A 23342-nucleotide genomic window follows, 5' to 3' on the forward strand; every position below is an offset into this window, starting at 1 on the left:
TTTTTAGTTTTACTTGTTTTTGAGATTTATAAATATGAAATTCTTGATATGTGCCATCTTTTGAAAATTGTTTTTCACTTAAATTATTCTTTTAATGCCTATATATGTTATCCTAACTATACTTAAATTTTCATTGCTGTAAAATATTCCTTTGCATGAATAACAGAATTTATTTGCACACCTTCCTTGTGATGGACATATAGGTTTATCTAGTTTTCTACTATTGTAAATATTATAAGTATCTTAAATAACATACATGAAAGTTTTTCTAGGATAATATTTTAGGAAGGCAGGTGTTAGAATGTAGGATATGTGCATATCCAGCTTTATAAGATAATTTTTTGCCAATATGATTGTACTTTATACTCCCACAAGAAGTATAAAAGAGTTTCCATTGCTCTTATACTTGCAAACAACTTATATTTTCTTACTTATTTTTGTCAGACTAATATCATTTTCCTATTTCCCTGACTGATAAAAAGGTTAGTTTTATTTTAACATTTTACTCTCCTGATTCCCTTGTATTTTACCATATTTTTGGTATTGTGTTATGTCTTACCATATTGATTTTTAGAAGTTTAAAAAAATATACTCTGGAATATCAATTCCCTATCCCCCGTGTTACAATTATCTTCTAGGTTATAACTCTCATTTTACTCCCTTTATGGTGACTTAACATGAAGTCTCACAATTACCTACTTATGACTGAACCTACTTCAATACACTAACAGGTCCTAGAGGAAGACACCATACTGTATCTTGTTTATTTCTGTCCCCTAACATCTAGCAGGTACGTAACACATGTGCTTCTTTCCACACACAGTTGCTCACTACATGTTTGATGAATGAATGACAGGATGAATGAATTGCTATGACTTTTGAAATGGCAAATCAATCTTTTTTGTGGTCAAATTTTATTTTATGGAAATTGGCTACGCTATGGTGCTGAATCCAAGAGAGTCAGAAATCTACATGACACAGTTTCCTGTTCTTGGACTTCAAAGGTGGATGTCAGGCATGAATAAGAGGCAAGAGATCTTCAGAGAGGTGGCAGGATGTTGTTTATAAAAATTCATCACCAGCTCTGAAAAAATTCATTCTTTTCAATGCATTATAGTTAACCAAACTCCCTATTGTAAGACAATATTTAGCCTAAGTTTATCACAATGTTAGAAATGATGTTAAGACGCAAGATATGGATTACATGTTACAATGGATATGCAAGGTTCACGGTTTGTGTCATTAATTTGAAATTGGTTACCTTTTTAGTAATGGTGTCCGGAGGTACATCCCGCCTCCCAAGTGGATAAGGATTCCATTGGCCACTAGGAGATACATCTTCTTGTCCATTGTCTAAAATGTTGCTTTGCTGGGACGGGGTCTATTGCAAAAATGGTATGGCATTCTTTAGTAATGTAATAGAAGCTTATCATAGTTTTCTGAAAAGAGTCCCCATGATTATGGTAAAATTAATTTTGTTTAATTGCAGAAAAACATGTATCCTGAACTGGAGGTATTATTACACACTATTTACTTGGTAAGAATTGTAAATTAACAGCTTTTTGGAAGCAATAAGAAATTCAATGAAAAGGATCATCTTATAGTTATTTACTGACTTTTAAAGAGAAGTTTAAATTTACAGTACCAGGATAAAAATAATCAGAATAAAATTAATCAATTGTTAAAAACCACCATATTTAAAACGTGCTTAATTTGTTTCTTTAGTATGATCTTACCATTTAGAATATAAACTGAAACCATATCATACCTAGTATGTAACTTCCAATATTCCAAAGCTTAACCTAAAACAAATGTTATAAAGCTGTATTGATTCCGGGAGCATGTGTCTTGCACTAATCCAAAATGGTCCTAATCATAGTATGGTGTGAGATTAGTACTATGATATTATCTATGAATCACTCTGAGGGAGAGACTAACACATCAAAAATTATTGCACTATTAGAATTTCAGTGTAAATAAATCATGACTGCTATTTCAAATTTATTTATTGCATAAATCACTTGTGCATTAAAATTTAAACTCTTCATATATATTTTATTTTTTAGCTGATTTACTGCTTATTATTTTTAACAAATATTACTACTCCTATCTTTGTTATTACTAATACTAGATATTTTGGGAAGTCTCTGTAGTCTGCCCTGAGTAACAGAAAGAAAGTAATCATATGGCCTCCAGTGGAGGGATATGGTAATAGCATATTTTTCCTGAGGAAGCAGATTAACTTTTTGCATAGGCTTTCTCCTTCCCTAACCTACAGCATATACAAGTACCGCTTGATTTCCTGGGGAATTCTTATCTGGGTGAGGTATTATTTATGCCGTTTTCTCCATGTGTTTTGGAGGATCCCTATGGATAAATAAAGCCTGGTTAGAAAGTGAATCTGCAGCTCGTTGTCTGAAGAACTGTCCTCCAACCCTGGAATGAGAGAACTGGACCTTTCTCCTCATAATATGGTGCAGATGGCCTGCTTGCCAGGCTTCATCTGGTTATATGGAGTGGCCCTAATTGTTCTCCTTTAGAAAACAATTATATAACCACTCTATCTGCATTTTGACTACATGCATTTTTAAAAAGCATTGCTTGGAACTATTTAAAAATAATATTGGAAGTTCCCGGGTGGCATAGCAGGTTAAGGATCCAGCATTGCTGCAGCTAGGGAGCAGGTCACAATAGGCTCAGGTTTGATCCCTGGCCTGGGAACTTCTATATGCCATGAGAGGAGCCAAAAAAAAAAAAAAAAAACACCAAAATTAATGAAGCAAAATTAGATGAACTTTTCCTAGGGTCTAATCAGTATGGTGAAAGGGAAGAGATTTTCTTTTCGTACTTTGGCCATGAGAATTGCTTTTTCATGAGCTTGTCAGAAAGATGAAAAAACAGAAAATGGGTATTGAATTGAAGCTCTTGGGTTAGTTAGGAATGAATTTATACCTATTTCTTTGAAAATGAAATGCAGGTACCATATTTGAAGTCTATATTATTTGAAAATAACCAGAGAGCTATTCAATGCCCATCTGTCTGTTTTCAAGTATTACTTTTACAGTCTTAACCCTTTCCAGACTACTGTGTTTGCATGTGTCCACACGCAATTTTTCTAGATATTAACATGACAAATAAAATTGTTTAAAATTAAGCAGTTAAAGCATACTGATGCAGAGTTGGCACTACTGATTGCTGTTTTCTTTTTGAATTTCTAGTACCCATGTATTTTCTGGTTTGGTTTATTCTCCAATGACGTGGGGTAATAAATATGTTCATCTGTGTGTAGAACACAGATTTTTGAAGAGTGGCCAGAATTCAACACAGATAATCCTTTTTTTCCCTCCATATCACCCCTAATCTCTATCTCTATTTCCTCTACCAAACTTGCTTCAGCTGCGCAGGCATGACTCCTAGTCACAGAGAGCAACTCAGAATTGCAAAATTCTTTTTAACATAAAAAAGGCTAAATCCTTAGTTGAAATCCTGATGTCGTGATATAGATTCTTCATTAGTTTAGCAATTAATCTCTCTCTTTTTAAAATGAGCATCAACAACTACACCAATTCCTTAACATTACAGAGGCCAAAGAAAACATAAACATGCAAACATATGAAAAAAATATTTTCCCTAGACAGCAAAATTAAAGGAATTTTCTTGAAAGCACTTTCCTTTATTAACTTTAAGAATGCTCTGGCCTCTTTCCCTTAAGTGAGACACTCTAGGTGTGACTTAAGTTTGCAGAAATAGAAAGACCATGAAAAAAATTATTAATGTTTGGGAGGGAGGAAATCAAGAGAGAATTATTTAGTGGGTTCACATCCTTTCCCAAAAGGAGTGAGTATAGCTATTTACAAAAAATTTTACTTTTGATAAAGTGCTGCTGAACTCTCTCTCTCTCTAAAATGCAGTTGCTTAGTTGTTAAAATTCTATGAAAAGTTAAAGAGGAGTAACTGAAAAATGTAAAAATAAGTAATGAAGCTATCACTATTGAAAGTTATTATTTCAAAGAAAATAACCAGATTGAGGTTCAGTTATTTATTCAATTATGTTTAGTAGCACATTGTAGTTATTTTCTTTACATAATTTAAAAGATTAAGAATTAGTCTTCCTCATCATTTATAACTAATTAAATATAAAAGACATGGAAAATCAGCATAATGTACCATTTCTTCAGACTCTAAATTCTGCAGATCCTTAATATTTCAAAATAAAAGAGGAAACGGTCAGTGTGATTTACTGAAAAACCAGAAATTATATTTATTAAGAAGTTCAGCAATGCTAGAGAAATTTTGTTGAACAGATGCTCGTCCCAAAGATAACTGTGGACATCTGTAGATTTAGCATTTATGATTTAGACTCCTGTGAATTATCACAAGTATCTATTGGGAGAAGTAATTTCCAATTTCGTTGAGACATAAATGTGCATGAATATGGGTGTCTGCATGTCCCTCTATATATCTGTGTATGTATGAGCATGTACATGAGTATGTACATACATGTGCATATCTGTGTGTCCATATGTGAGTTTATGCGGATGTACAGGATTCACATATATGCGTAAATAAGCTTAGCTGATCCATAGCTTTGCTCTTGACTATTAATTGATGGGTGCACTGAAAGCTTGGGAAATGCACTTATTGCATTTTGTTGGAGAAATTATATGAGACCAGAATCAGGACTTGGCACTTTGCCAAATTGAATATATCCCTTAAGAATTCAAGTATCTGTTTGACTTCGTTATGGCACATATCACAAGGCACATATCACAAGGGTATTAAAAAAAAAGTGTGTTAAAAACTTTCCCCAAAGTATTTTTGGTGAAATTATTGTTATATTATTCTCTTTTTACTGAAAAAAGTAGGTTATAAAGACAAAGCTTGGATATAAATCATTATGATGGTAATTTAATGCCCAGATGTTTTTTAAACTAGTATCTCATCATAATGGTGAGGAAGCATCTATGAGTACTAAGATTATTTTGGTAACTTTATTCACTTTCTATAAAGATTTATGGTGATTTGTAGGCTGAAGGCTTTCTTCCTAATTAGAAAGATAAGTGGATACTTCCTGAGCCATAGGTAGCCAATAATAAATGCAGCAAAATCAATAGAAACTATAGGCATAAATTGCCCCAAGGTGCTGTATAAATCTTGCTTTGCTTTCAGCAATCAAAACAAAGCAAAACAAAACTGGAATTAAGTAAGTAACCCTTGGAACTAGAGTGAATGAATGCATATTAAATATTAGTATGATTTGATCCTGAGTCTTTTGCATAGATCCAAAAGAAAGGACATTAGAAATTTAAAATGAGTTCAAGTGTAAACTTTGCGACCTAAACTTCTCTAATTCAAAACATTGTGGAATGAGTATCACCTAATAAAACAGATAGTGAGGCCATTTTTTTTTTCCAGGCAAAATTGTATTAAAAGATTATTTAATACATATATTTCCATGATTTCAAATTCCTTCCTCTGAAATTATAATTTATATTAGTGTCTGTTTCAATAAGCCAATAAGCAGTAAGAGCTATGGTATAATATTATGGTGGTAGAAGTTAAAAAGAAAGAACAAGAAAAAAGCATCAATTTCTCCAGTGTAGAAGACACCACACGTTGATATTGGCAGCTGGACACCTGCAGATGGGGAGTTAGAAAAGGCCAGTGGTTTGTCTCTTGTCTCTGGAGCCACCGTAGCATGGATGATTACCTCGTACTTTCCTTTGGTATTTCACTGCTACCAACATATTTCTTGGTGCTTCAAGTAGATCTTAAAGAGCACAAGGTAGCTACTAGCATTTATTAAACTTGGCTAGCTAAGAGAATACTGTATCTGCAGCATAAAGGGGATAACTTGGGTCATGATAGGTTTTGGACTAGTTAATATATTCTACTTGTGTATTATTTTCTCTATCCTATAATACATACTTTTCTGGATTGTTATGAAGATGATATAAGATAATAATGTATACAAAAGAGTTTTGGTAATTATTATGGGTTATGTTCTATAAAATGTAAGGTTTTATAAACATTTGAGAAGACATCATCGTATAGCAGAAACAGCAGAGATTTGGATGCCAAGCAGAGTCAGATTCAAATTCTCCTACCATGCTAGGTGCAGGGGTTACAATCGTAAAACAGAAAAAATATGAGTTCTTTTGTGTAACACATGAGCCTCTCTATACAATAGTGATAAATATTTCCATTGAGGGTTTTTGTAAGGGTTGTAAAAAAAAAAAAAAATTTAAAGTATCTCATGGTACCAGGTACATAGCAAATTTTCAAAAAATCCTAATCTTTATTCTTTTCCTATTGAAATATTTTTCCTACCATTAATCTGGATAATAAAAACAATAGTTTGAGCTGACATTTTACAGTATTATATTTCTCTTTGATAACATAAAATTTCAAGACAATAGCTAAGCTCAATTACAATGGAACACATCCAAAGAAGCACACTGAACCATTAATAACGTCATAGAAAATTGCCTTAAATGCTTTTTGGAGAGGCAGTTAATAAGTGATAAATGAATAAATGAATGAATGAAGGGATAAATAAGTCAATAAACATAAATATGAATAATTTATAATTTAAGAGATGATTTATAGGTCTTAGATGTTCTGGTTATAAGTACTATTAATTTTTTAGGAAATTAGAATAAGCATCAAAAAATGAAAACATTAAAGGATATTAAATTTATTTAACTCATTTTGTGGTTGCATTTATTTGCATTTTGTTAATATTATAAAAGGTTTTATAAAATTACCATAGAAAATATAATTCACTATTTATAATATAGAAAGCCTAAATTTAGCTTGTAGTCCATGAAAAATGTATAATACTCAATATGGAATGTTATAAATATGGAGAAAAATAAAAACATTCAAAACACATAGCAAAATCTGGGAGTCTTTTCTTTTTTATCCACATAAATATTTGCTGTATAAATAATTTATCAAGTTCAGAGTTCTTCAATCTTCATTCAAAATAGCTACATACTTTAATTAGTTTATTACAGATGTGTCTAAAAGAAAATTGAGAAAAAAACAGATATGTTTTGGTAACCTAAAAAAAACCCCCAAAAACCTCAAACCAAAAAACCAAATAATGTGCTGAGTCAGGAGCTCAGGTAGCACAAATACTGCCTTTTTGTCAGTTTCCCTAACAGAGGGATGGGAAGGTAGGAATCACAAAACGTGCCCTCTCTGGGTACATAACTTGCGAAAAGACAGTCTCAGTGTAAGAGAGAAAATATTAAAAGTGCTCCTTTCTCATAATTGCAGGAAGTAAGCCTTGCCAGCCGTGTAGGGAAAGGGTCTGGATTTCAGGGCCCGAATGTTCCCTGGGGAGGGCACCACCTACGCAAAAGTATGCTGCAGTTCCACATCTGGTGCTTAACTGGTAATATGTGAACATGTTCATTTAGATTCCTTAGGACACTTCATTCTTTTTAGGGCACCCCAGAGTCATTTACCACAGCACCTAATTAGAGATGGATGGCCAGCATTAGCATTCAGGAATTTTATGAATAAAAAAATAGCTCCAGGATTTCCATGGGAGAATAAACAGGTTTGCCAGTGGCTTTTGTTTGTTTGTTTTGTCTTTTGTCTTATTAGGGCTGAACCCATGGCATATGGAGGTTCCCAGGCTAGGGGGTCCAATCAGAGCTGTAGCCGCCGGCCTACAGAGGATCAGAGCCACAGTAACAGGGGATCAGAGCTGCGTCTGGGACCTATACCACAGCTCACGGCAATGCCAGATCCTTAACCCACTGAGTGAGGCCAGGGATCAAACCCACAACCTCATGGTTCCTAGTCGGATTCGTTAACCATTGAGCCACGACAGGAACTCCAAAGGTTTGTCAGTTTTATCTACTGAAAATATTTGTATTTTGATCTTACTCTATATTTTAATGCAATCAGAGGCTGTAATGATATCTTAAATAGTTAATACTAATTTTTATTTTTTATTTTTTGGCTATTTTATTTTGTTTTTTTAAATTTTTTTTTCCTGTAGCATATGGAGGTTCCCAGGCTAGGGGTATAATTGGAGCTGTTGCCACCAGCCTCCGCCAGGGCCACAGCACCACCTGATTCAAGCCATGTCTGCGACTGTCTGTTGACCCCAGGGCAACGCCGGATCCTTAACCCACTGAGAGAGGCCAGGGATCAAACCTGAAACCTCACGGTTTCTAGCTGGATTGTTTCCCCTGCGCCAGGATGGGAACTCCCAAATTTTTATTATCTCAAATAGCAAGACAAAAGTATTGCAATAGGTTTTTAATGCATTTGTAAATCAAAGGCAAATAGTTTTTGCCTATCTTCTATCCTGGTGAAAAGGGTTCCAGGAAACTTAGCCTCAAGCATAGGAGTGTCACCTACGAATAGTCCATGGAGCCAGGCAAGGAGAATCTGAGAGGCTGCACCTTAAGAGAGGCTGACCCTAAAGCTTGACAGAAAAAACAAATAAATTTTCAAATGAAGAAGCTCTGCAGAACAGAGATATCTGAATACAAAGGCAAAAGGGCAGAGATTTAGATAGGAATCCATGGAAGGAAACAGAGCCTGGAGTAGTCTTTAAATTGATTATACACCCAGTGCCCACAACTGATAACGTTCCTGCAATAGCGGCAGGGTAGGAAAGTTGCCCCAGATCCCTAACTGCCTACAGTTTGCAGGTCTTCAACTGATTAGGAGCAATGGAATAATTGCCCTGACCCTTTTATATCCCTTGCCTTCTCTCTTTCTTTTTTTCTTTTTTACGTAGATAATAAACTATTTGATGATAATTCATTTTGAGAGAGATTCTTTCAATATTTACTTATTCTTTTCAGTGGGGAGGATCCTGGATGGCAGCACATTATTTATTTATTTATACTGATTTACAACATTGTGTTAGTTTCAGGTATTCAGCAAAGTGATTTGATTCTATCTATCTATCCATCTATCTAGCTATCCTTTTTCAGATTCTTTTCTATAACTGAATTATTTTTGGCTTGAAATTTTTTTTTTTGCTTTTTAGGGCCACACTCGTGGCATATGGATGTTCCCAGGCTAGGGGTCTAATCAGAGCTGCAGCTGCCGGCCCACACCAGGGCCACAGCTATGCCAGATCTGAGCCACGTCTGTGACCTACATCACAGATCAAGGCAATACCGGATCCTTAATCCACTGACCAAGGCCAGGGATTGAACCTGCAACTGCAAGGTTCCTAGTTGGATTCATTTCTGCTGCACCATGATGGGAACTTCTTGGTTTGGAATTTAATGTAACCTCCAAAGAGAATTTGCTAGGTCATCTCTATGCCCAAGTGAGGAAGGTTGCAACATCTCCAGATATTAGAACTCTGCCATATTTCCACTGTACATCATCTTAGAGCTATAGTAATAGCTAATGAATCTGTTAACTAGGGTACCCAAAACATCAGAAAATTAATAGAGCAACACAGAGGTATCTAAGGTATATCTGGAGAATAATTTATACATTGAGGAGTGGTGTATCAAGTGTATTACCACTTTTCGGACACTGAATATATCTGTATTAGTCTATAGACTGATGAGACAATAGGGTTAAAAACTAAACAAAAGAAGGGGCTATCCATGTGATATAATTTCAAGGGATTCAAGCAATAGCTTCTTTTTTACCAAGATCTCTCTAATCTGTTCACTGTATTTTGAAATTCTATCATTGTAGTTTAAGGGTTTGATTTCTATTTAATTGCCAAGTCCTCTAGGAAAGGTGTCTATTTAAGTTGTTATAGCTCCTTTGTTGCTTAGTGCAAATAAGTTTCAAGGCCTTTGTGAACACTGGTTTTGTTAGAGCAGAAGGTGAAAGCCCTGGGCATGAAGAGAGGTGCCCGTGAAAAAGTCTTACTGATAGTAGTGGGCTGGAGCCAGCTTGTCCTAGCCCACTAGAACTGACTATACTCAGGCCCAGTTCTGAGTTCAGGGATGTCAAGTCACTACTTTGAAACCGATCAGAGAGGAAGTGTTTTATCACTAACGGAGGCAAACACCACAAATCAGGGCCTTATTTTTCTCCCTGGAAAAAGTACCCTTATAACTCTGGTCCTGCAACAGGAGACTGAAAATAGATTTTTTTTTTTTCCCCAAAGTGATCATGGGAGATAAAAAAAAAAGCTCTGAATATAAATATCACTTTTTTTATTCTCCTTGAATAGGAAGCAAGCTACCCAGAGTTAGGGATTGTTATTAAGACTAATTTGACAATAAAACATGAGGTCAAAGTCTTCTTTCTGCCCTTCACTTTGCTGGAATGGCAGTTCGTTCCATATGGTCACTAATTTTATTAAAGAGCATTTGGAGGCTCCCATCATTCTGTTATTTTTACTTGTGCACTGCTTTTTTCATAAAAGTTTATTAGGTTAAAGACTACATTAATAACATAATTATAATGACATATTGGGTGAAAATGACTCATTAGTCTCCATTGAAATAGAACTAAGACAGCCGGTATTAGTCAATTTGAACAGGTAAAATGTGCATTTTCTGTTTTGCTTGAATAAAACAAGTAAAAATGGTCCTTTGACAATGGAAATGTTTCCTCCTACAATATATTCCCTTTCAAATGAGCCCACATTATTATTTAAAACCATGTGAACTTTCTACTTTTCCACTAACCCAGGATGAGTAAGAATTTGCTAGCTAAGCCACAGATTTGTTTCTCATGCTTTACTTCTTTGTGATATTTCCCACAAAGAAAATGGGCTGAAGAAGCATTTAGAGGTGTCGATCACTTAATTTTCATACTAATTTATAGGCCTATATCTTTTCCAAAGGAATCAACTGAAATTTAATAATAATTTCTAGTTCTTTTCTCAGAACGTATAAGCAAGAAAATATAGGGCTGTTTCCAAAATTTTTTTTTAAAAGTATGTGTATATATGTGTGTGTGTGTTTATATGTATATATATAGAGAGATATATAGACACACCAAAGAAAGAAAAACAAAGAATAAATGAAAATAAATAATTAAAACAAATGAGTCTAGAAGCAACACAAAAAGCCATGTACCTGCTCAATCCAAAAAGCAAAGCTGTTAAGCAGGAACCTGATATAATCAGTCTAGCTATAAATATTCATTTAGCAGCTACGAGTTTGGGCTCTACATTATTTGCCCTTGTGCTTTTTGGACTCCTGAGAGTCAATAAGCAGGGTTATATGAACAGCCTAAACACATTACATGAACAAACAACATTAATTGGCTTTGGTATGCTGACACATGTAGGGCAGTCTATACTTACTTTCTGAAGAGGTAGTTCTTGTAGATCAAATTTAGACTTAGTCTGCAAGTTTAAAGTCATGCTTCTGCCTGCATGCATTGCTGAAATACCTCCATAGGGCAGCATGCCAAGGTTAACTGTGTTGTGTTTGTAAGCAGCATTCTGAGTAGAGGAAATAATCATGTGACAGGATGTGAACACATGCTCAACAAACTGCTTATTACATGAACATGTTTAAATTTATAACATTTAACTTTAAGCAGGCAAACGGTAACTTTCTTTTTTAAACATGCACTTGATCAGACAGAAGCATACAGTAAACGGTGTTAGTTATGCACATAATGAGTACCATCCAAAACTACAGAAAAGACAAAAAGCCAAAATAACATTCTGTTTTACATTTGCTGCCAACTCGAAGGCATAAAACCTCGTATCTCATTTATAATTACTGTAGTGACTTTGGACACATGTCCATTGGTGGTAGTTTATTAATTTAAAAATTTCAGACAGTGAGGTCTTCACCAAATTTTGTCAGCTGCAAATCTCATGGTCTCTTTCATATTGTGAGATTAGCACACACAAAAGACAAAGAGCAGCTTCTAGTTCTGCCTCAAAACTAATGCACTGCAGCATGAAAGCCAAAATCAGTTGCCTTTGTTTCTCAGTCTGTAGGCATAATTATGGCCACTCAGAAAAAGAGCTGGTCAAAAATCATTCAATCTGACTAGTGGATGATTGAATTTACTGATTAACTTAGTTAAACCAGTCAAGTTGTGTGTGAATCAAAATATTCTTTTTTTGTTGTTTCTTAAAAATTACATTTTAAATTGGAGAAATTTCATAATGAAACTAAAGGAACTATGATTTGAACTATTAATGCTATTTATCTGCTATATACATTCTAGTGATATTTGCATTATGGCTAGCATTCTATAGGGGCCTCTAAAGGTATTCCTAGTGTCTACTAGAGAGTTTTTTCTTCTGTGGAACTTCATTTAAAAAACAAAACCTTTTGTATACCCTGTCATCAAATTGTTTCCATCAGTACCATCTCCACTTTCTACCTATCATAGAAATGTAATAATTGACAGCGTTTGGCCCTCGTAGGTAATTCACTTAATTTGGAAAAAAAAAAAATCTACAGAGGTTAACCTGTTATGGTTTAAAAACCTGAATATTATTGGACATTAACAGCAGGCAGCTATTCTATTCTGAGGGCATTATTTGAAAAGAAATGAGTTTTATCATCAGAATTTCATTGAACTCAACTGAAAGACTGTCATACTCCTGATGGTGTGCTTGTGTACCAGTCATATTTGCTATGGATCCCTGATTATTTCATCCAGAGCTTTTTTTCATTTGTCACCATGTCAAAATTGAAAAGGACACTGAACATTTCAATCTAGCACTTGAATGATTCTTTAAGGTTTAAAATTACTTCAGTCTAGGGCTCTCTCGGCTATTATGGAAGAGTAGTCGTTTTAGCCATATGGAGTTCATGCTTTAAATTCTCTCAGTCCAGTGGGGCTCAGTAGTGCATGAGCCTTGTGGTTAAACAAAGGAGAAAAACAGGCATCTTTCATCTAGGGTAGTGCTTGGAGGTGCCTCTCTAAGGTCAACACCCAAGCAAGATCTTTAACTAACATTACATTGAGTTGTGCCACATATCCAATGTTTAGATATGTCCAGAACTGCTTCTAGCAGTTCTCTTTTATAAGGAATGGGCAAAGATCTTGTAGTTTCTAGGGTAACTATTTGATTCCCAGGGTTCAAACCACTCAACTAAATTCCACTGTGATGGAAGTGCACCATGTCTGGTGTAATCTTTTTTTGGACAGAATGTTAAGTATCACAGTACAAAACTGTTTTCTCTTAACAAGCCTGTACTCCAGTATGCTGAATTTATCTTGTTTTGAAGTAAGATACAGCCTGAATAGCTCAGTTACTCCACTGAAAGGAGGGAAGAAAAGTTATTCAGAGGAAAGAGGGAGAGCTTCTAGGATTCAAGAGCTTGAAGCAATACTGTAAGGTACTTTAATTTCTTGGAATTAAATGAGAAGTTATTAAATATACATTGAAATTACTCTGAAAAATGAAAGACAAACTGAGGGAGTTATAAACACACAAGGGATACATGAAGACTAAAAAAGAGAGGTGTTGTCACAGCAATGGAAAAATACACACGAGTTTCAGTTCTCTGGATCTGGGAAGAGCAAGGCTCCCAAACTTCGGCTGGTTCAAATCCTCCTCCCCGAGTCCTATTCTCCTCCCTCCAAATTCCTGCTCCAACTAGAAGAGTCATCAACTTTTCAGTAAATCTGATCAAAGGAAAGGAACCATTTGTCTGGGAAGCCAGTAAATAAATGATAGTACCAAATGCTTAGAACTTTGTCTTTTCTTTTTCATACTTTGTTTTCACTCACTCCTCTGTTGCCTCAAATTACAGTCATTGTATATATGCTCCCACAGCTTCTTATAACCTTTCTTGGCTAGTTCATCTTACCCTGTTACGTATGGTCGTGTCTACACGAGGCCAGAGTACTGTTTTATTTGGCCCCAAATATTTTCGCCCTCCAAGTTATTTGTCTACATGGAGGGTGTAACTTGAGGTAAGGCATGGTGACAACCGACCAGGTGTCTCCCACTGACAACCAGTCATGAAGCTTTGATGAGGCTCCCTTCAATGGGACTGAGCACACCTATTTGAAACAGACATTCTGATGAAATATTCTGCAAGTCAGAACTGGTTTCCACATTGAGAAACTAACACCCACACCCACATTTATTAGTTTACTCTTTCCCTGTACATAATTGTTTTCTTGTCATGTAGACACGACCTACAAACAATATAATCATTTTAAAAGAGTACACCTGAAAACATAAAATTCAACGTTAAGAAAATACGTAATAAACGCAGTGACCTGTGCTTCTAGCAGGACACCAGATAAAATCAAACTATTGAGTGAAACATTCTAATGGTATATTACCCAGATCCCCAATTTACACTAAGCATTTAAACCTAGAACATGAGAACAAATGGTCCTATTTTATAAAAAGGACTTTTAAGAGTCTAAGGTCGATGCAAAGTACACAAAGCCCTCTATACCAAAACCACAAAGTATACTCGGTGGTGATGCTCAAGTGAGCATAGTTCTAGAAAATGAAACACCAGATTTCTCTTAAGAGAGCTATCAACCACAACAAAAAAGCAATTCTAGGCCTTATATATGTATTTTTTTACTGTCCCCAATTACTATGCATTCCATGATTTGTTGTGATTTAATTTTTTACTGAATTGGCGTTAATTTCCCCCTTTTATCTGCAATATACACACTAATTTGAACATTTGTAGTCTTCATAAAGACATCACCTATTTTTGTTGTCTGGAGTATGATTTGAATTAAAACCTTTCTCTTTATTCGGAAACCAACATTTTAAATGTCAGGATTTTCATTAAATAAAATAATGTGTAGGAGGGCTTTCAATCTCTGCTTATTTTATGTTTCTGTTTCTTGCTGGGAAGATTATTGCTCATTAGATGTAATAACTTTAGTAGTCCCACAGCAGTAACTATATGCAGATTTTATAAACAAATGAGGTCTGACTTTAACATAAGTGAGTCCATGCAGAAGGGGGCAAAATACTCACTTTTTATAGGTTCAGTAAAAATCACACTCTTTAGGTCCCTAAAGAACCGTTTTGTGTCCTAGGAGAGGCATTTTGCCTTCATGGCTAGAAAGCAATTGAAGCACCATCCCGTATAATAGAGTTGAATTCTTTCTTGCTAGCCATATTTAGGATAGTTTTGAGAAATAATTCACCTACAGGTTATGAACTCTCAAAGAGCGTTAAACAATATCCATGAAAAACTATTATGATCAATTTCCCCACAAGATAAAGAGAAATGAAATGCTGATCATCTACTCATTCATGTAGTTCATGCTTCACTACATGTGCTTAGAAATGCCAATAACGTAAAACTAAAGGCAGGAGGGATATTCTTACAGAGAAAGGCCAAACATACCCTGTCTAACCTTCTAGCTTCTATATGTCTAAGCAGCTGTTGTCTCCAGTCTGCAGGCATTTTACCACAGCTCTCCTCTCCCTTCACTGGAGTAGGCCTCGTCTTTATATCACTGTTATCTGATGGCTTGTCACCATAGTTACCCAAGTTATAGTCAGATGGTATTTTTTCCAAAAGAGCTGCCATAGTAGGCCTAGCTGAAACTGGCCTGGTCTGGGAGGCACCGTAACTCTCTGTACTGTAGCTTCTTGCCGACAATGGCCTTCTTTGGGTAAGGTTTTTAACTGGAAAACTTCCCGCCTGAGCTTTCACTTCTTGATATGAAGGGTGTTCATCTTCATACCTGCCATTCCTTTTCAGGAACTGGGACTCAGTCACTGAAACGCTGCTTTGGCGATCCATACCTCCCCTGTACGGAGGCCGGCCGTACCTATCACTCGGAGGCAGCTCATGAGGTTCACTGACCCTTCTAAACATGGCCATTTCGGTGGAACTCGCCAGGGAGTCAGCTCGTCTCAAGAAGCCAGCCCTGGCGCCTTGGCTCGCAAACTGGGCATTGACCACAGCATCCTCATTAACCGATGGCTGAGAAAAGGAAAACATTTGCTCCATGGGTGGGTATCCTCTGTAAGCTCTGGGACTAACCAAATCCTTGGCGATGGTTTTGCCGGGCTGTTGCACGTACTCAGAATTGTGTTGAAAAGGGGGTGGTATCCTCTTTTCGGCTTTGACTTCCACTGCTCCTTGGGGATTGAAGCTTTGGTCAAACTGATAGACTTTTTTCGTCATGGAGGCTTTCTGTTGCTGTGGCCCTTTACTACTTCCGTAAGTGAGCATCTCGTCGTCCAGCATTGGGACTGACTGGCTTCGAGACATGCTGGACATACCATGCTCTGGTCCCAACATTTTATCGGGGCGTTCGTGACTTCCTAAGGGATCACTCCCAGAAGCATAGTTTTCTAATGGTATATTATAAACCTTGTAGGTACCAATGTCAATCTCATCGATACTCTGTGACTTTTTGAACTTATTGGACTTGATATCTTTCATTAGCGGGGAAAGCCTCTCTGTGCTTTTGCTAATGGAAATAACACCTTTAGAAGATTCTGGGCGGCAGTGGATTTGAGAAAAGACATTACTGAGACTCCTGTTGGGGTTAGTATCGTGATACTCCCATGGTACTCCTGGAGAAAAAGGACTAGGTATTTCAGCAGGTTCTTTCATATGTTCTTTCCTTTCAGGCAATGGGCTGGTGGTAGGGGTTGTCTCTAATTTGGAAGGGAAAGCAGTCCTGTCTTCGAAAGGACTAGGGGTTCTGGTCCAATTCTGCCAAGGATTGGAAGGAGGCACTTCTGTTTCGGGTGTGTGTCTGTGTGTAGATTGCTCAAGTTCCAGGGGAACGCCAACAATCCTATCCTGCCTAATCAAAGGCCTGCGTCCGTGAGAAGATGTGCTTCTAGATTTTGAACTTAGGAGAGGATTACTGTTGGCATTCTCGCCTGTGGTCTCCTCTGCCACAAACCCTGTGTTATCATAATGTGAGCCATCAGTCCAGTTGTCAGCGAAAGCATCACTCATTGGCAGCCGGTCAGGACGCTGTGGTAGATTCCCTGGGGGGACAGCCTCCCGCTGGCTGAGTAATGGCTTTGCATCAAGAGGCTGTGGGAAAGATTGTGCAATCCTGTGGACACAATGGGAAGAAGAGGTGTGACAATGAGGAAGATATAGGTCTTGGCCAGAAAGAGAACAAGCAGGCTAGAATGCCACCATCCTTTGTTTAATTGATCATTCATTCACACCTCACTAATGATTAAGAATTGCATTGTTGGAGGTCCCATTGTGGCTCAGCAGAAATGAATCTGACTAGTATCCAGGAGGACGCAGGTTTGATCCCTGGCCTCGCTCAGTGGGTTAAGGATCCTGTGATGTCGTGAGATGTGGTGTAGGTTGAAGATGCGGCTCGGATCCCATGTTGCTGTGGCTGTGGCATAAGGTCAGCTGCTACGGTTCTGATTTGACCCCTAGCCTGGGAAGCTCCATATGCCTCAGGTGTGGCCCTTAAAAAAAAAAAAAAGAATTGCATTGTTATTTCCTGTCCAAAAAAATTCAACGCTTTACCTTGTTTTAACTTATATTTCTTCTCTGTAATCATCACCTTCTAATATATGTAATTTACTTACCAATTTATTATGCATTGTCTTGTGTCCTTTGCTAGAATGTAAACTCATGAGGGCAGAGGTTTTTTTCTCTTCAGGCCTAGCATAGTGCTTGGCACACAGTAGGTACTAAGTATATATTTGTTGAATGAATGAATGAATGAGTAAATAAAAGAAATATAGAGCTTTTCAGTAAAGGTCCTGAAACCTGCCTGATAATTAGAACTACCCGATTCCTGGTCCCATCTCTGTAATTTCTGATTCAGTACATTTCCAAACTGCTGATTGAGAGTACCTTTCTTATCAATACTTGGTCTACCTAATGAACCTAAACTGTCTTCAAATAACACAATCGAGGGCCAGGTATTGGAATACATTAAATCCATTTTATAGTGAATGCATTCACATATCTTTTCCTAGAGTGTATGTTATATTATATTATATTATATTATGACTTTGGCTCATTGGCATGTTTATTCCAGTGACCACCGTATCTCTAGAAAATACTCATTTTTTAGTTTATTCTAAACCATTTGCATACTAATGATACTGAATTATATATTTTTTATTAGTGAGAGACAGATTTTTAAGTGCTTTTGCTAACTGACAAAAGGTACATTTAGAAGGTATCTCCAAAAATACCTAAATCAGTCTCAGCTTGTATAACAAATAGTGAATTTATAAACCGAGAGAGTATTTGTATCATTGGCATCAATGAGTATAAATAGTTATTCATTAATTACCAAGGACTATATTTCTAATAGTAGTGATTTTATCAGTAAAATATGAGTAAAAGTCATTGACAATTTTTATTTGCTATTTGCAGTGTAAAACATAGCAAAAAGTCACAAAACAAGGGAACCAGAACTGGGCAAATACTACCTCACAGGGCCCTTTGTTGCACTCCATTGCTTTGATTTTAATCTGTCTATAAAATGGAAGTAATATAGAGGAGGACCCATTTTGGGGAGATTAAATACTTTTACTTACATTCTAACCTTTCCAGGTGGTGATAAAATGATAATGATGAAGATGCTGATGAAACATTCATTGAATGTTTACTTTGTGCTAGACTTTCTATCATCTAACTTTAATTCGTAACATCATTTTGGATGGTGAAAGTCCAAATGTGTCATGATTGTGGATTGAGGCAAACATACTTTTTGATCCAATTAAATTATTTTTTTTGTTCTGTCATCTTAACCTGTTAATTTCCTACCATCTCTCTCATAAACAATGGTTTTGCTGCATAAAAGGGATTCATCCCCTCTTGGAAATCTCGGGGGGACTACATTTGCTTACCTGTCCCTTCTGTCTTCTATGTCACTCATGTGCTGAATACAATTCCCAAATTAGAAGATTCCATTTTTTTAAAAGTTGCTGAAAATAAGCATTTGGGGACAGAAAAGAGGGAATTCTAAACACACCTGTTACCCCACAAAGAATTATGTACTGCATCTTTAGCTGTTGTCTGCAAGGACCCCACTTTAACCCGGGTGTTAGAGGATCCTGAGGAAGCCTGGGAAGGTGAGTAGTCTGAGTAAGTGCCTGAGGAAACACTGTTATTCAGACAGTGAGTTTTGTCAACTTCAGACTCATCAGTTGATTCTGCAAGGTAAAGGGGAAAATATTATCATGCTACATATACTGACAAGTATCAAAACAAAAAAGCAAGTAAGAAAAACAGCATATTGATTAAAGTGAGATATGCGTATTTGTAAACAATTTCTATAGACTACAGTGTATCATAATTTACTGGCAATTCATCATGCACATGCAGTTGTGGCATATTTTCCACATCGGATTCACAATGTTACCTTTTTTGTCCTTCCCTAGCAGAACAAGTTTGGGTGGGTAGAGAGGGGTCTCAGCTAATGAAGGGTGAAGTTCCCCAATCCTCATTTCATTAGCTGGATGAACAAAAGAATCCTGAGAGATATAATACAGGACAAGGAAAGTAAACATTTAAACATTGGTTAACCAAGATGGCAATATCCTTATTTGGCTCAGCTATAAGATGGGGCTCCAGAATTTAATTCACTGTGGCATACTAGGAGAAGTGAATTATATGTATCTCTGAGGTAAGCACTAAAATGTTTTGTTTTCTAATTTAAATGAGCCCCTTTATTCATCAGACAGTTTTCTGAAAGCTGTTTATAAGCCTGGCACTGTGCAAAGAACTGTGGAGTTTCCAAAGAAAGACAAAATGTCACCCATGCCCCATGGAAGCTTACACTAGTTAGGGAGATATATATATAATTCATAAAACAGGGTTGGATTATAAGAAGTCATATATAAGTAATACAATACATACATATATAATATATACACAAGTAACAGTTCTAAGGGGTGAACTCTTAAGAGGTCAAAGAGGAAAGAATATATCACTGACCAACTAGATTTTTTTTTGAATCCTTAACAAAGTTAATGCACAATTGGGCCCTACAATTCTTGCTTTTATTGCCATCTCCCTCTTTTTTTTTAGTCTTTTCTAGGGCTGCACCCTTAGCACATGGAGGTTCCAAGGCTAGGGTTCTAATCGGAGCTGCAGCTGCCGGCCTACACCACAGTCACAGGAACGCCAGATCCGAGCAGAGTCTGTGACCTACACCACAGCTCATGGCAATGCTGGATCCTTAACCCACTGAGCGAGGCCAGGGATCAAATCTGCAACCTCATGGTTCCTAGTCGGATTCATTAACCAGGACAGGAACTCCCGCCATCTCCCTCTTAATTCCTTCTGTTTTTCAAGTGACCATCTCAATTTCTTTAGTTCTACCATGGTTTCTAGTTTTCTTATGATTAATCTAGGCTGCTAAATTTTCATTATAAAATCACTCCCGGAGTTCCTGTCATGGCGCAGTGGTTAACGAATCCCACTAGGAACCATGAGGTTGCGGGTTTGATCCCTGCCCTTGCTCAGTGGGTTGAGGATCCAGCATTGCCGTGAGCTGTGGTGTAGGTTGCAGACACGGTTTGGATCCTGCGTTGCTGTGGCTCTGGCGTAGGCTGACAGCTACAGCTCTGATTAGACCCCTAGCCTGGGAACCTCCATATGCCGCGGGAACAGCTCTAGAAAAGGCAAAAAGACAAAAAAAAAAAAAAAATCATTCCCTAAGTGTAATGAGCAACACTGGTACAGGAATATAACTTTATGAAAAATAAACATATTAAAAACCATGAATTTTAAACTTCTGTAATTCAAATTATTATCCCAACTAACCAGGTAGTGGGAGAACATTAGGGAAGGCAAGAATACCAAATTCTCACTTACTTCTAGATATAAAAATGGCTTATTTATGTTCATGAGTAAGTAGTGATATAAGTTTATGCACAGAAGTTATCTTTTTCATTAGCCTTTATGTTAATTTGAATTCAAAGATTTTTTTTCATTTATTAATACTTGTTTGAAATATTAATGCAATACATTTATAAATATTTTGTTAAATTTGAGAAAGAATATACTTGAGGACAAAAATATAGTAAATGAAATGTCCCCGCCTTATAACTAACTGGTTGGTAATGATCAGATAGAAACTCTTACTATAAATTTTATCCCTTCCTCCACCACCAGGTTTCCTATGTGACAAATTTCAGGTCTTTAGGTATTGCTGAGAAAAATCCATTGCTTTAACTCTTGGCTTAACTCTGTCTATTGGGTTGCTTTTGATTAGTTTTGTATGGGAAGATTTGCTTATGAAAAGCCTGGGTATATCTGACACTTTAAAAAAAAAAAGTTTTTCAGTAGAAGAAGACTGGAATATCATCTAGTTCAATCCTGTTTTTACCAAGAGGTGGATTCTGAGACTGAGTAAGGCCCAGGCTCATACAGATAATTAGACAAAGACAGGACTCTTTTAGACTATAGTTCAGTGATTTTCCCTACTGTTGTTGCCTCCTGGTGAGCTCAGCTGTGAGGACTTTAGAGACGTGACACGCAGTCTTGGATTTGAAGAGAACCAGAAAAGAGAATGGGATTGATGGACGTTCTGGAGATGAAGAAGAAAATCTGTTTGCATAGATTTTGAAAATTATTTCAAAAGTTTAGCATAAGAAACTTTTGATAAAGTTTTACATTGAGAGAATAGAGAATAAAAGCCTTTACACACGTTTGGAAAAACTGCAAGTTTGAGGAATGATACTATGAAAGGTGTAAAATATGTTAAGACAAAAATTTTAAGTGGCATATTTGTTTTATTCTTGCTTTAGTTTTATTAACCAGATTACCTTGTTAATAAACTGTAACTCTCTAGATCTGATTCAATTTATCAATAAAATGAAGGTAACAGATAACAGGAATTAGTGCACATTTCTGTCTAGTACTAGCATTCTATGAATTTAAATATAACATTTGTTGAAATAATATTTTGAAAAGGAAATATCCTCATGACTTTACAACATAGAAGCATAAACATTTTGTTTTAGTCAAAAACAAACAAATAAAATAGTTGTACAAGCACAGAAATGTAAATATAATGAAAGGTTCCACTACTTTTTCCCCCCCATGCCTTATACATTCAGTATGCAAGTTATCTTGTACGTATAGATCAAATATTCACACTTGTATCCCCAAACTGTGACTGGAGCTCTGCATGGTAACTACGGTTTGACTCATATTTAAGTCTCTGGCTTTGCTCAAGAATTTCTATTTTGAATCAACAAGAGTCCTAGGGACTAGGAAAAATAATATCAGCTAGTCATGAACTTGCATCTCTTCTCTAGCATTTTGTGGTACTTCACCTAGGTAGAGGACTACTACTGAAGCAAGAATAATGGGTTTAAACTGACCCAGCTAGACTCTTATCTTTCTTAGCAAAACGATGATAAAGATGATGATGATGATGACAATGGCCATCAGTTACAGAGAATCTGTTACATATCTGCTTCGATGTTACTATGCTAATCACTTTATTTTATCCCTTGCAATTATGTAAAAGATAACCTTATTTTTATTGTTACTAATTATTTTAATTTTTTAAAATCATCTTTGCTTTATAGATAATGAAATGGAAGCTCAGAAAGGTAAACTAATAATTCCAAGTCACAAGCTTAAGAGGTGGTAGAGCCAGGATTTGAACTGGGGTCTGTCCTTCTTGAAGGTCTATTATGTGACACTGTATATGCTATATTGTCTTCCCTAAGAGAAGCTCACTTCTCAAATGGGCGCCACATAATAGACAACGTTAACTATCCAACAACGGACACTGATAATCGACTTTGCCTCCTTTAAATCTTTTATAAATAGGCTGGAAGAATCGAGTTAGTGTTAGAAAAGTGGGTGAAAAGTTTTTGGGACTGCTATTAGGGGTAAAGACAGTGGAAGTAGTAGGGAGTCAAATTTAGTGGGGGTCCCATTATAAGTACACTGAATCATAATTTTTCTGGTGAGGGGACAGAGATTGAGGGGAAAGAAAAGGTACCCCCTCCCTTCTTCTATTTTATGCCATTGCCCTTCCACTGTTTAAACTAAATCTTGGTGAAAGGGAGCCTAAGAAGGAAGTCAAAAGGGAAAAAAAAAAAAAAAAAGGTTGTATCTGAGCTTGTGAGTCAAAGTCTAGTATTAATAAAAGAAAACTTTCAAGAGTAATTGACTATCCTCTTTTCCACAGGAGAAAGATGTGATTCCTCTTTAGAGGTGAAATAGGACTGAGATTCATAATAAAGGCAAAAGTGCATACCTTTACGAACGTGGTGGACATGGTGAATGAAGAGGGATCGATGAGAAGTTTTCTGAAATGCAAGTTAGTGACTCACAGAAGGACTAAAGGAAGATGGGGCAGGATCTTCTGTGCAAGAGGAGGGAATGGTTATTTACTGTCGCTTTCCTCTGGGCCAAGAACTGTGCTTGGAACTGTTATAAATATTTGTTTTCCTCTGATTTCATCTCCACAAAAACTGCAAAACAGTGTTATTACTATCT

The 23342-nt window shown here is 36.4% G+C and overlaps 1 protein-coding gene across 4 annotated transcripts in view; it reads right to left on the reverse strand.

The window, feature by feature from the left end:
- The window catches only part of LRRC7 (leucine rich repeat containing 7), a 528235-nt gene that overhangs the window by 77334 nt on the left and 427559 nt on the right, over nucleotides 1-23342 (reverse strand). For 2 of the 4 annotated variants that reach the window (XM_047792054.1, XM_047792055.1), the window contains exons 17-21: nucleotides 19240-19351; nucleotides 18850-19030; nucleotides 15267-16947; nucleotides 11264-11404; nucleotides 1262-1381 (exon numbers count right to left, since the gene is read on the reverse strand). In XM_047792054.1, the coding sequence (XP_047648010.1) occupies nucleotides 1262-1381; nucleotides 11264-11404; nucleotides 15267-16947; nucleotides 18850-19030; nucleotides 19240-19351 (2235 nt within the window). The remainder of the gene's footprint in view (nucleotides 1-1261; nucleotides 1382-11263; nucleotides 11405-15266; nucleotides 16948-18849; nucleotides 19031-19239; nucleotides 19352-23342) is intronic. The other 2 variants (XM_047792056.1, XM_047792057.1) reach the window with 2 other exon arrangements.

The sequence above is a fragment of the Phacochoerus africanus genome, chromosome 8, assembly GCF_016906955.1.
Source record: "Phacochoerus africanus isolate WHEZ1 chromosome 8, ROS_Pafr_v1, whole genome shotgun sequence".
NCBI classification, from domain to species: domain Eukaryota; kingdom Metazoa; phylum Chordata; class Mammalia; order Artiodactyla; family Suidae; genus Phacochoerus; species Phacochoerus africanus.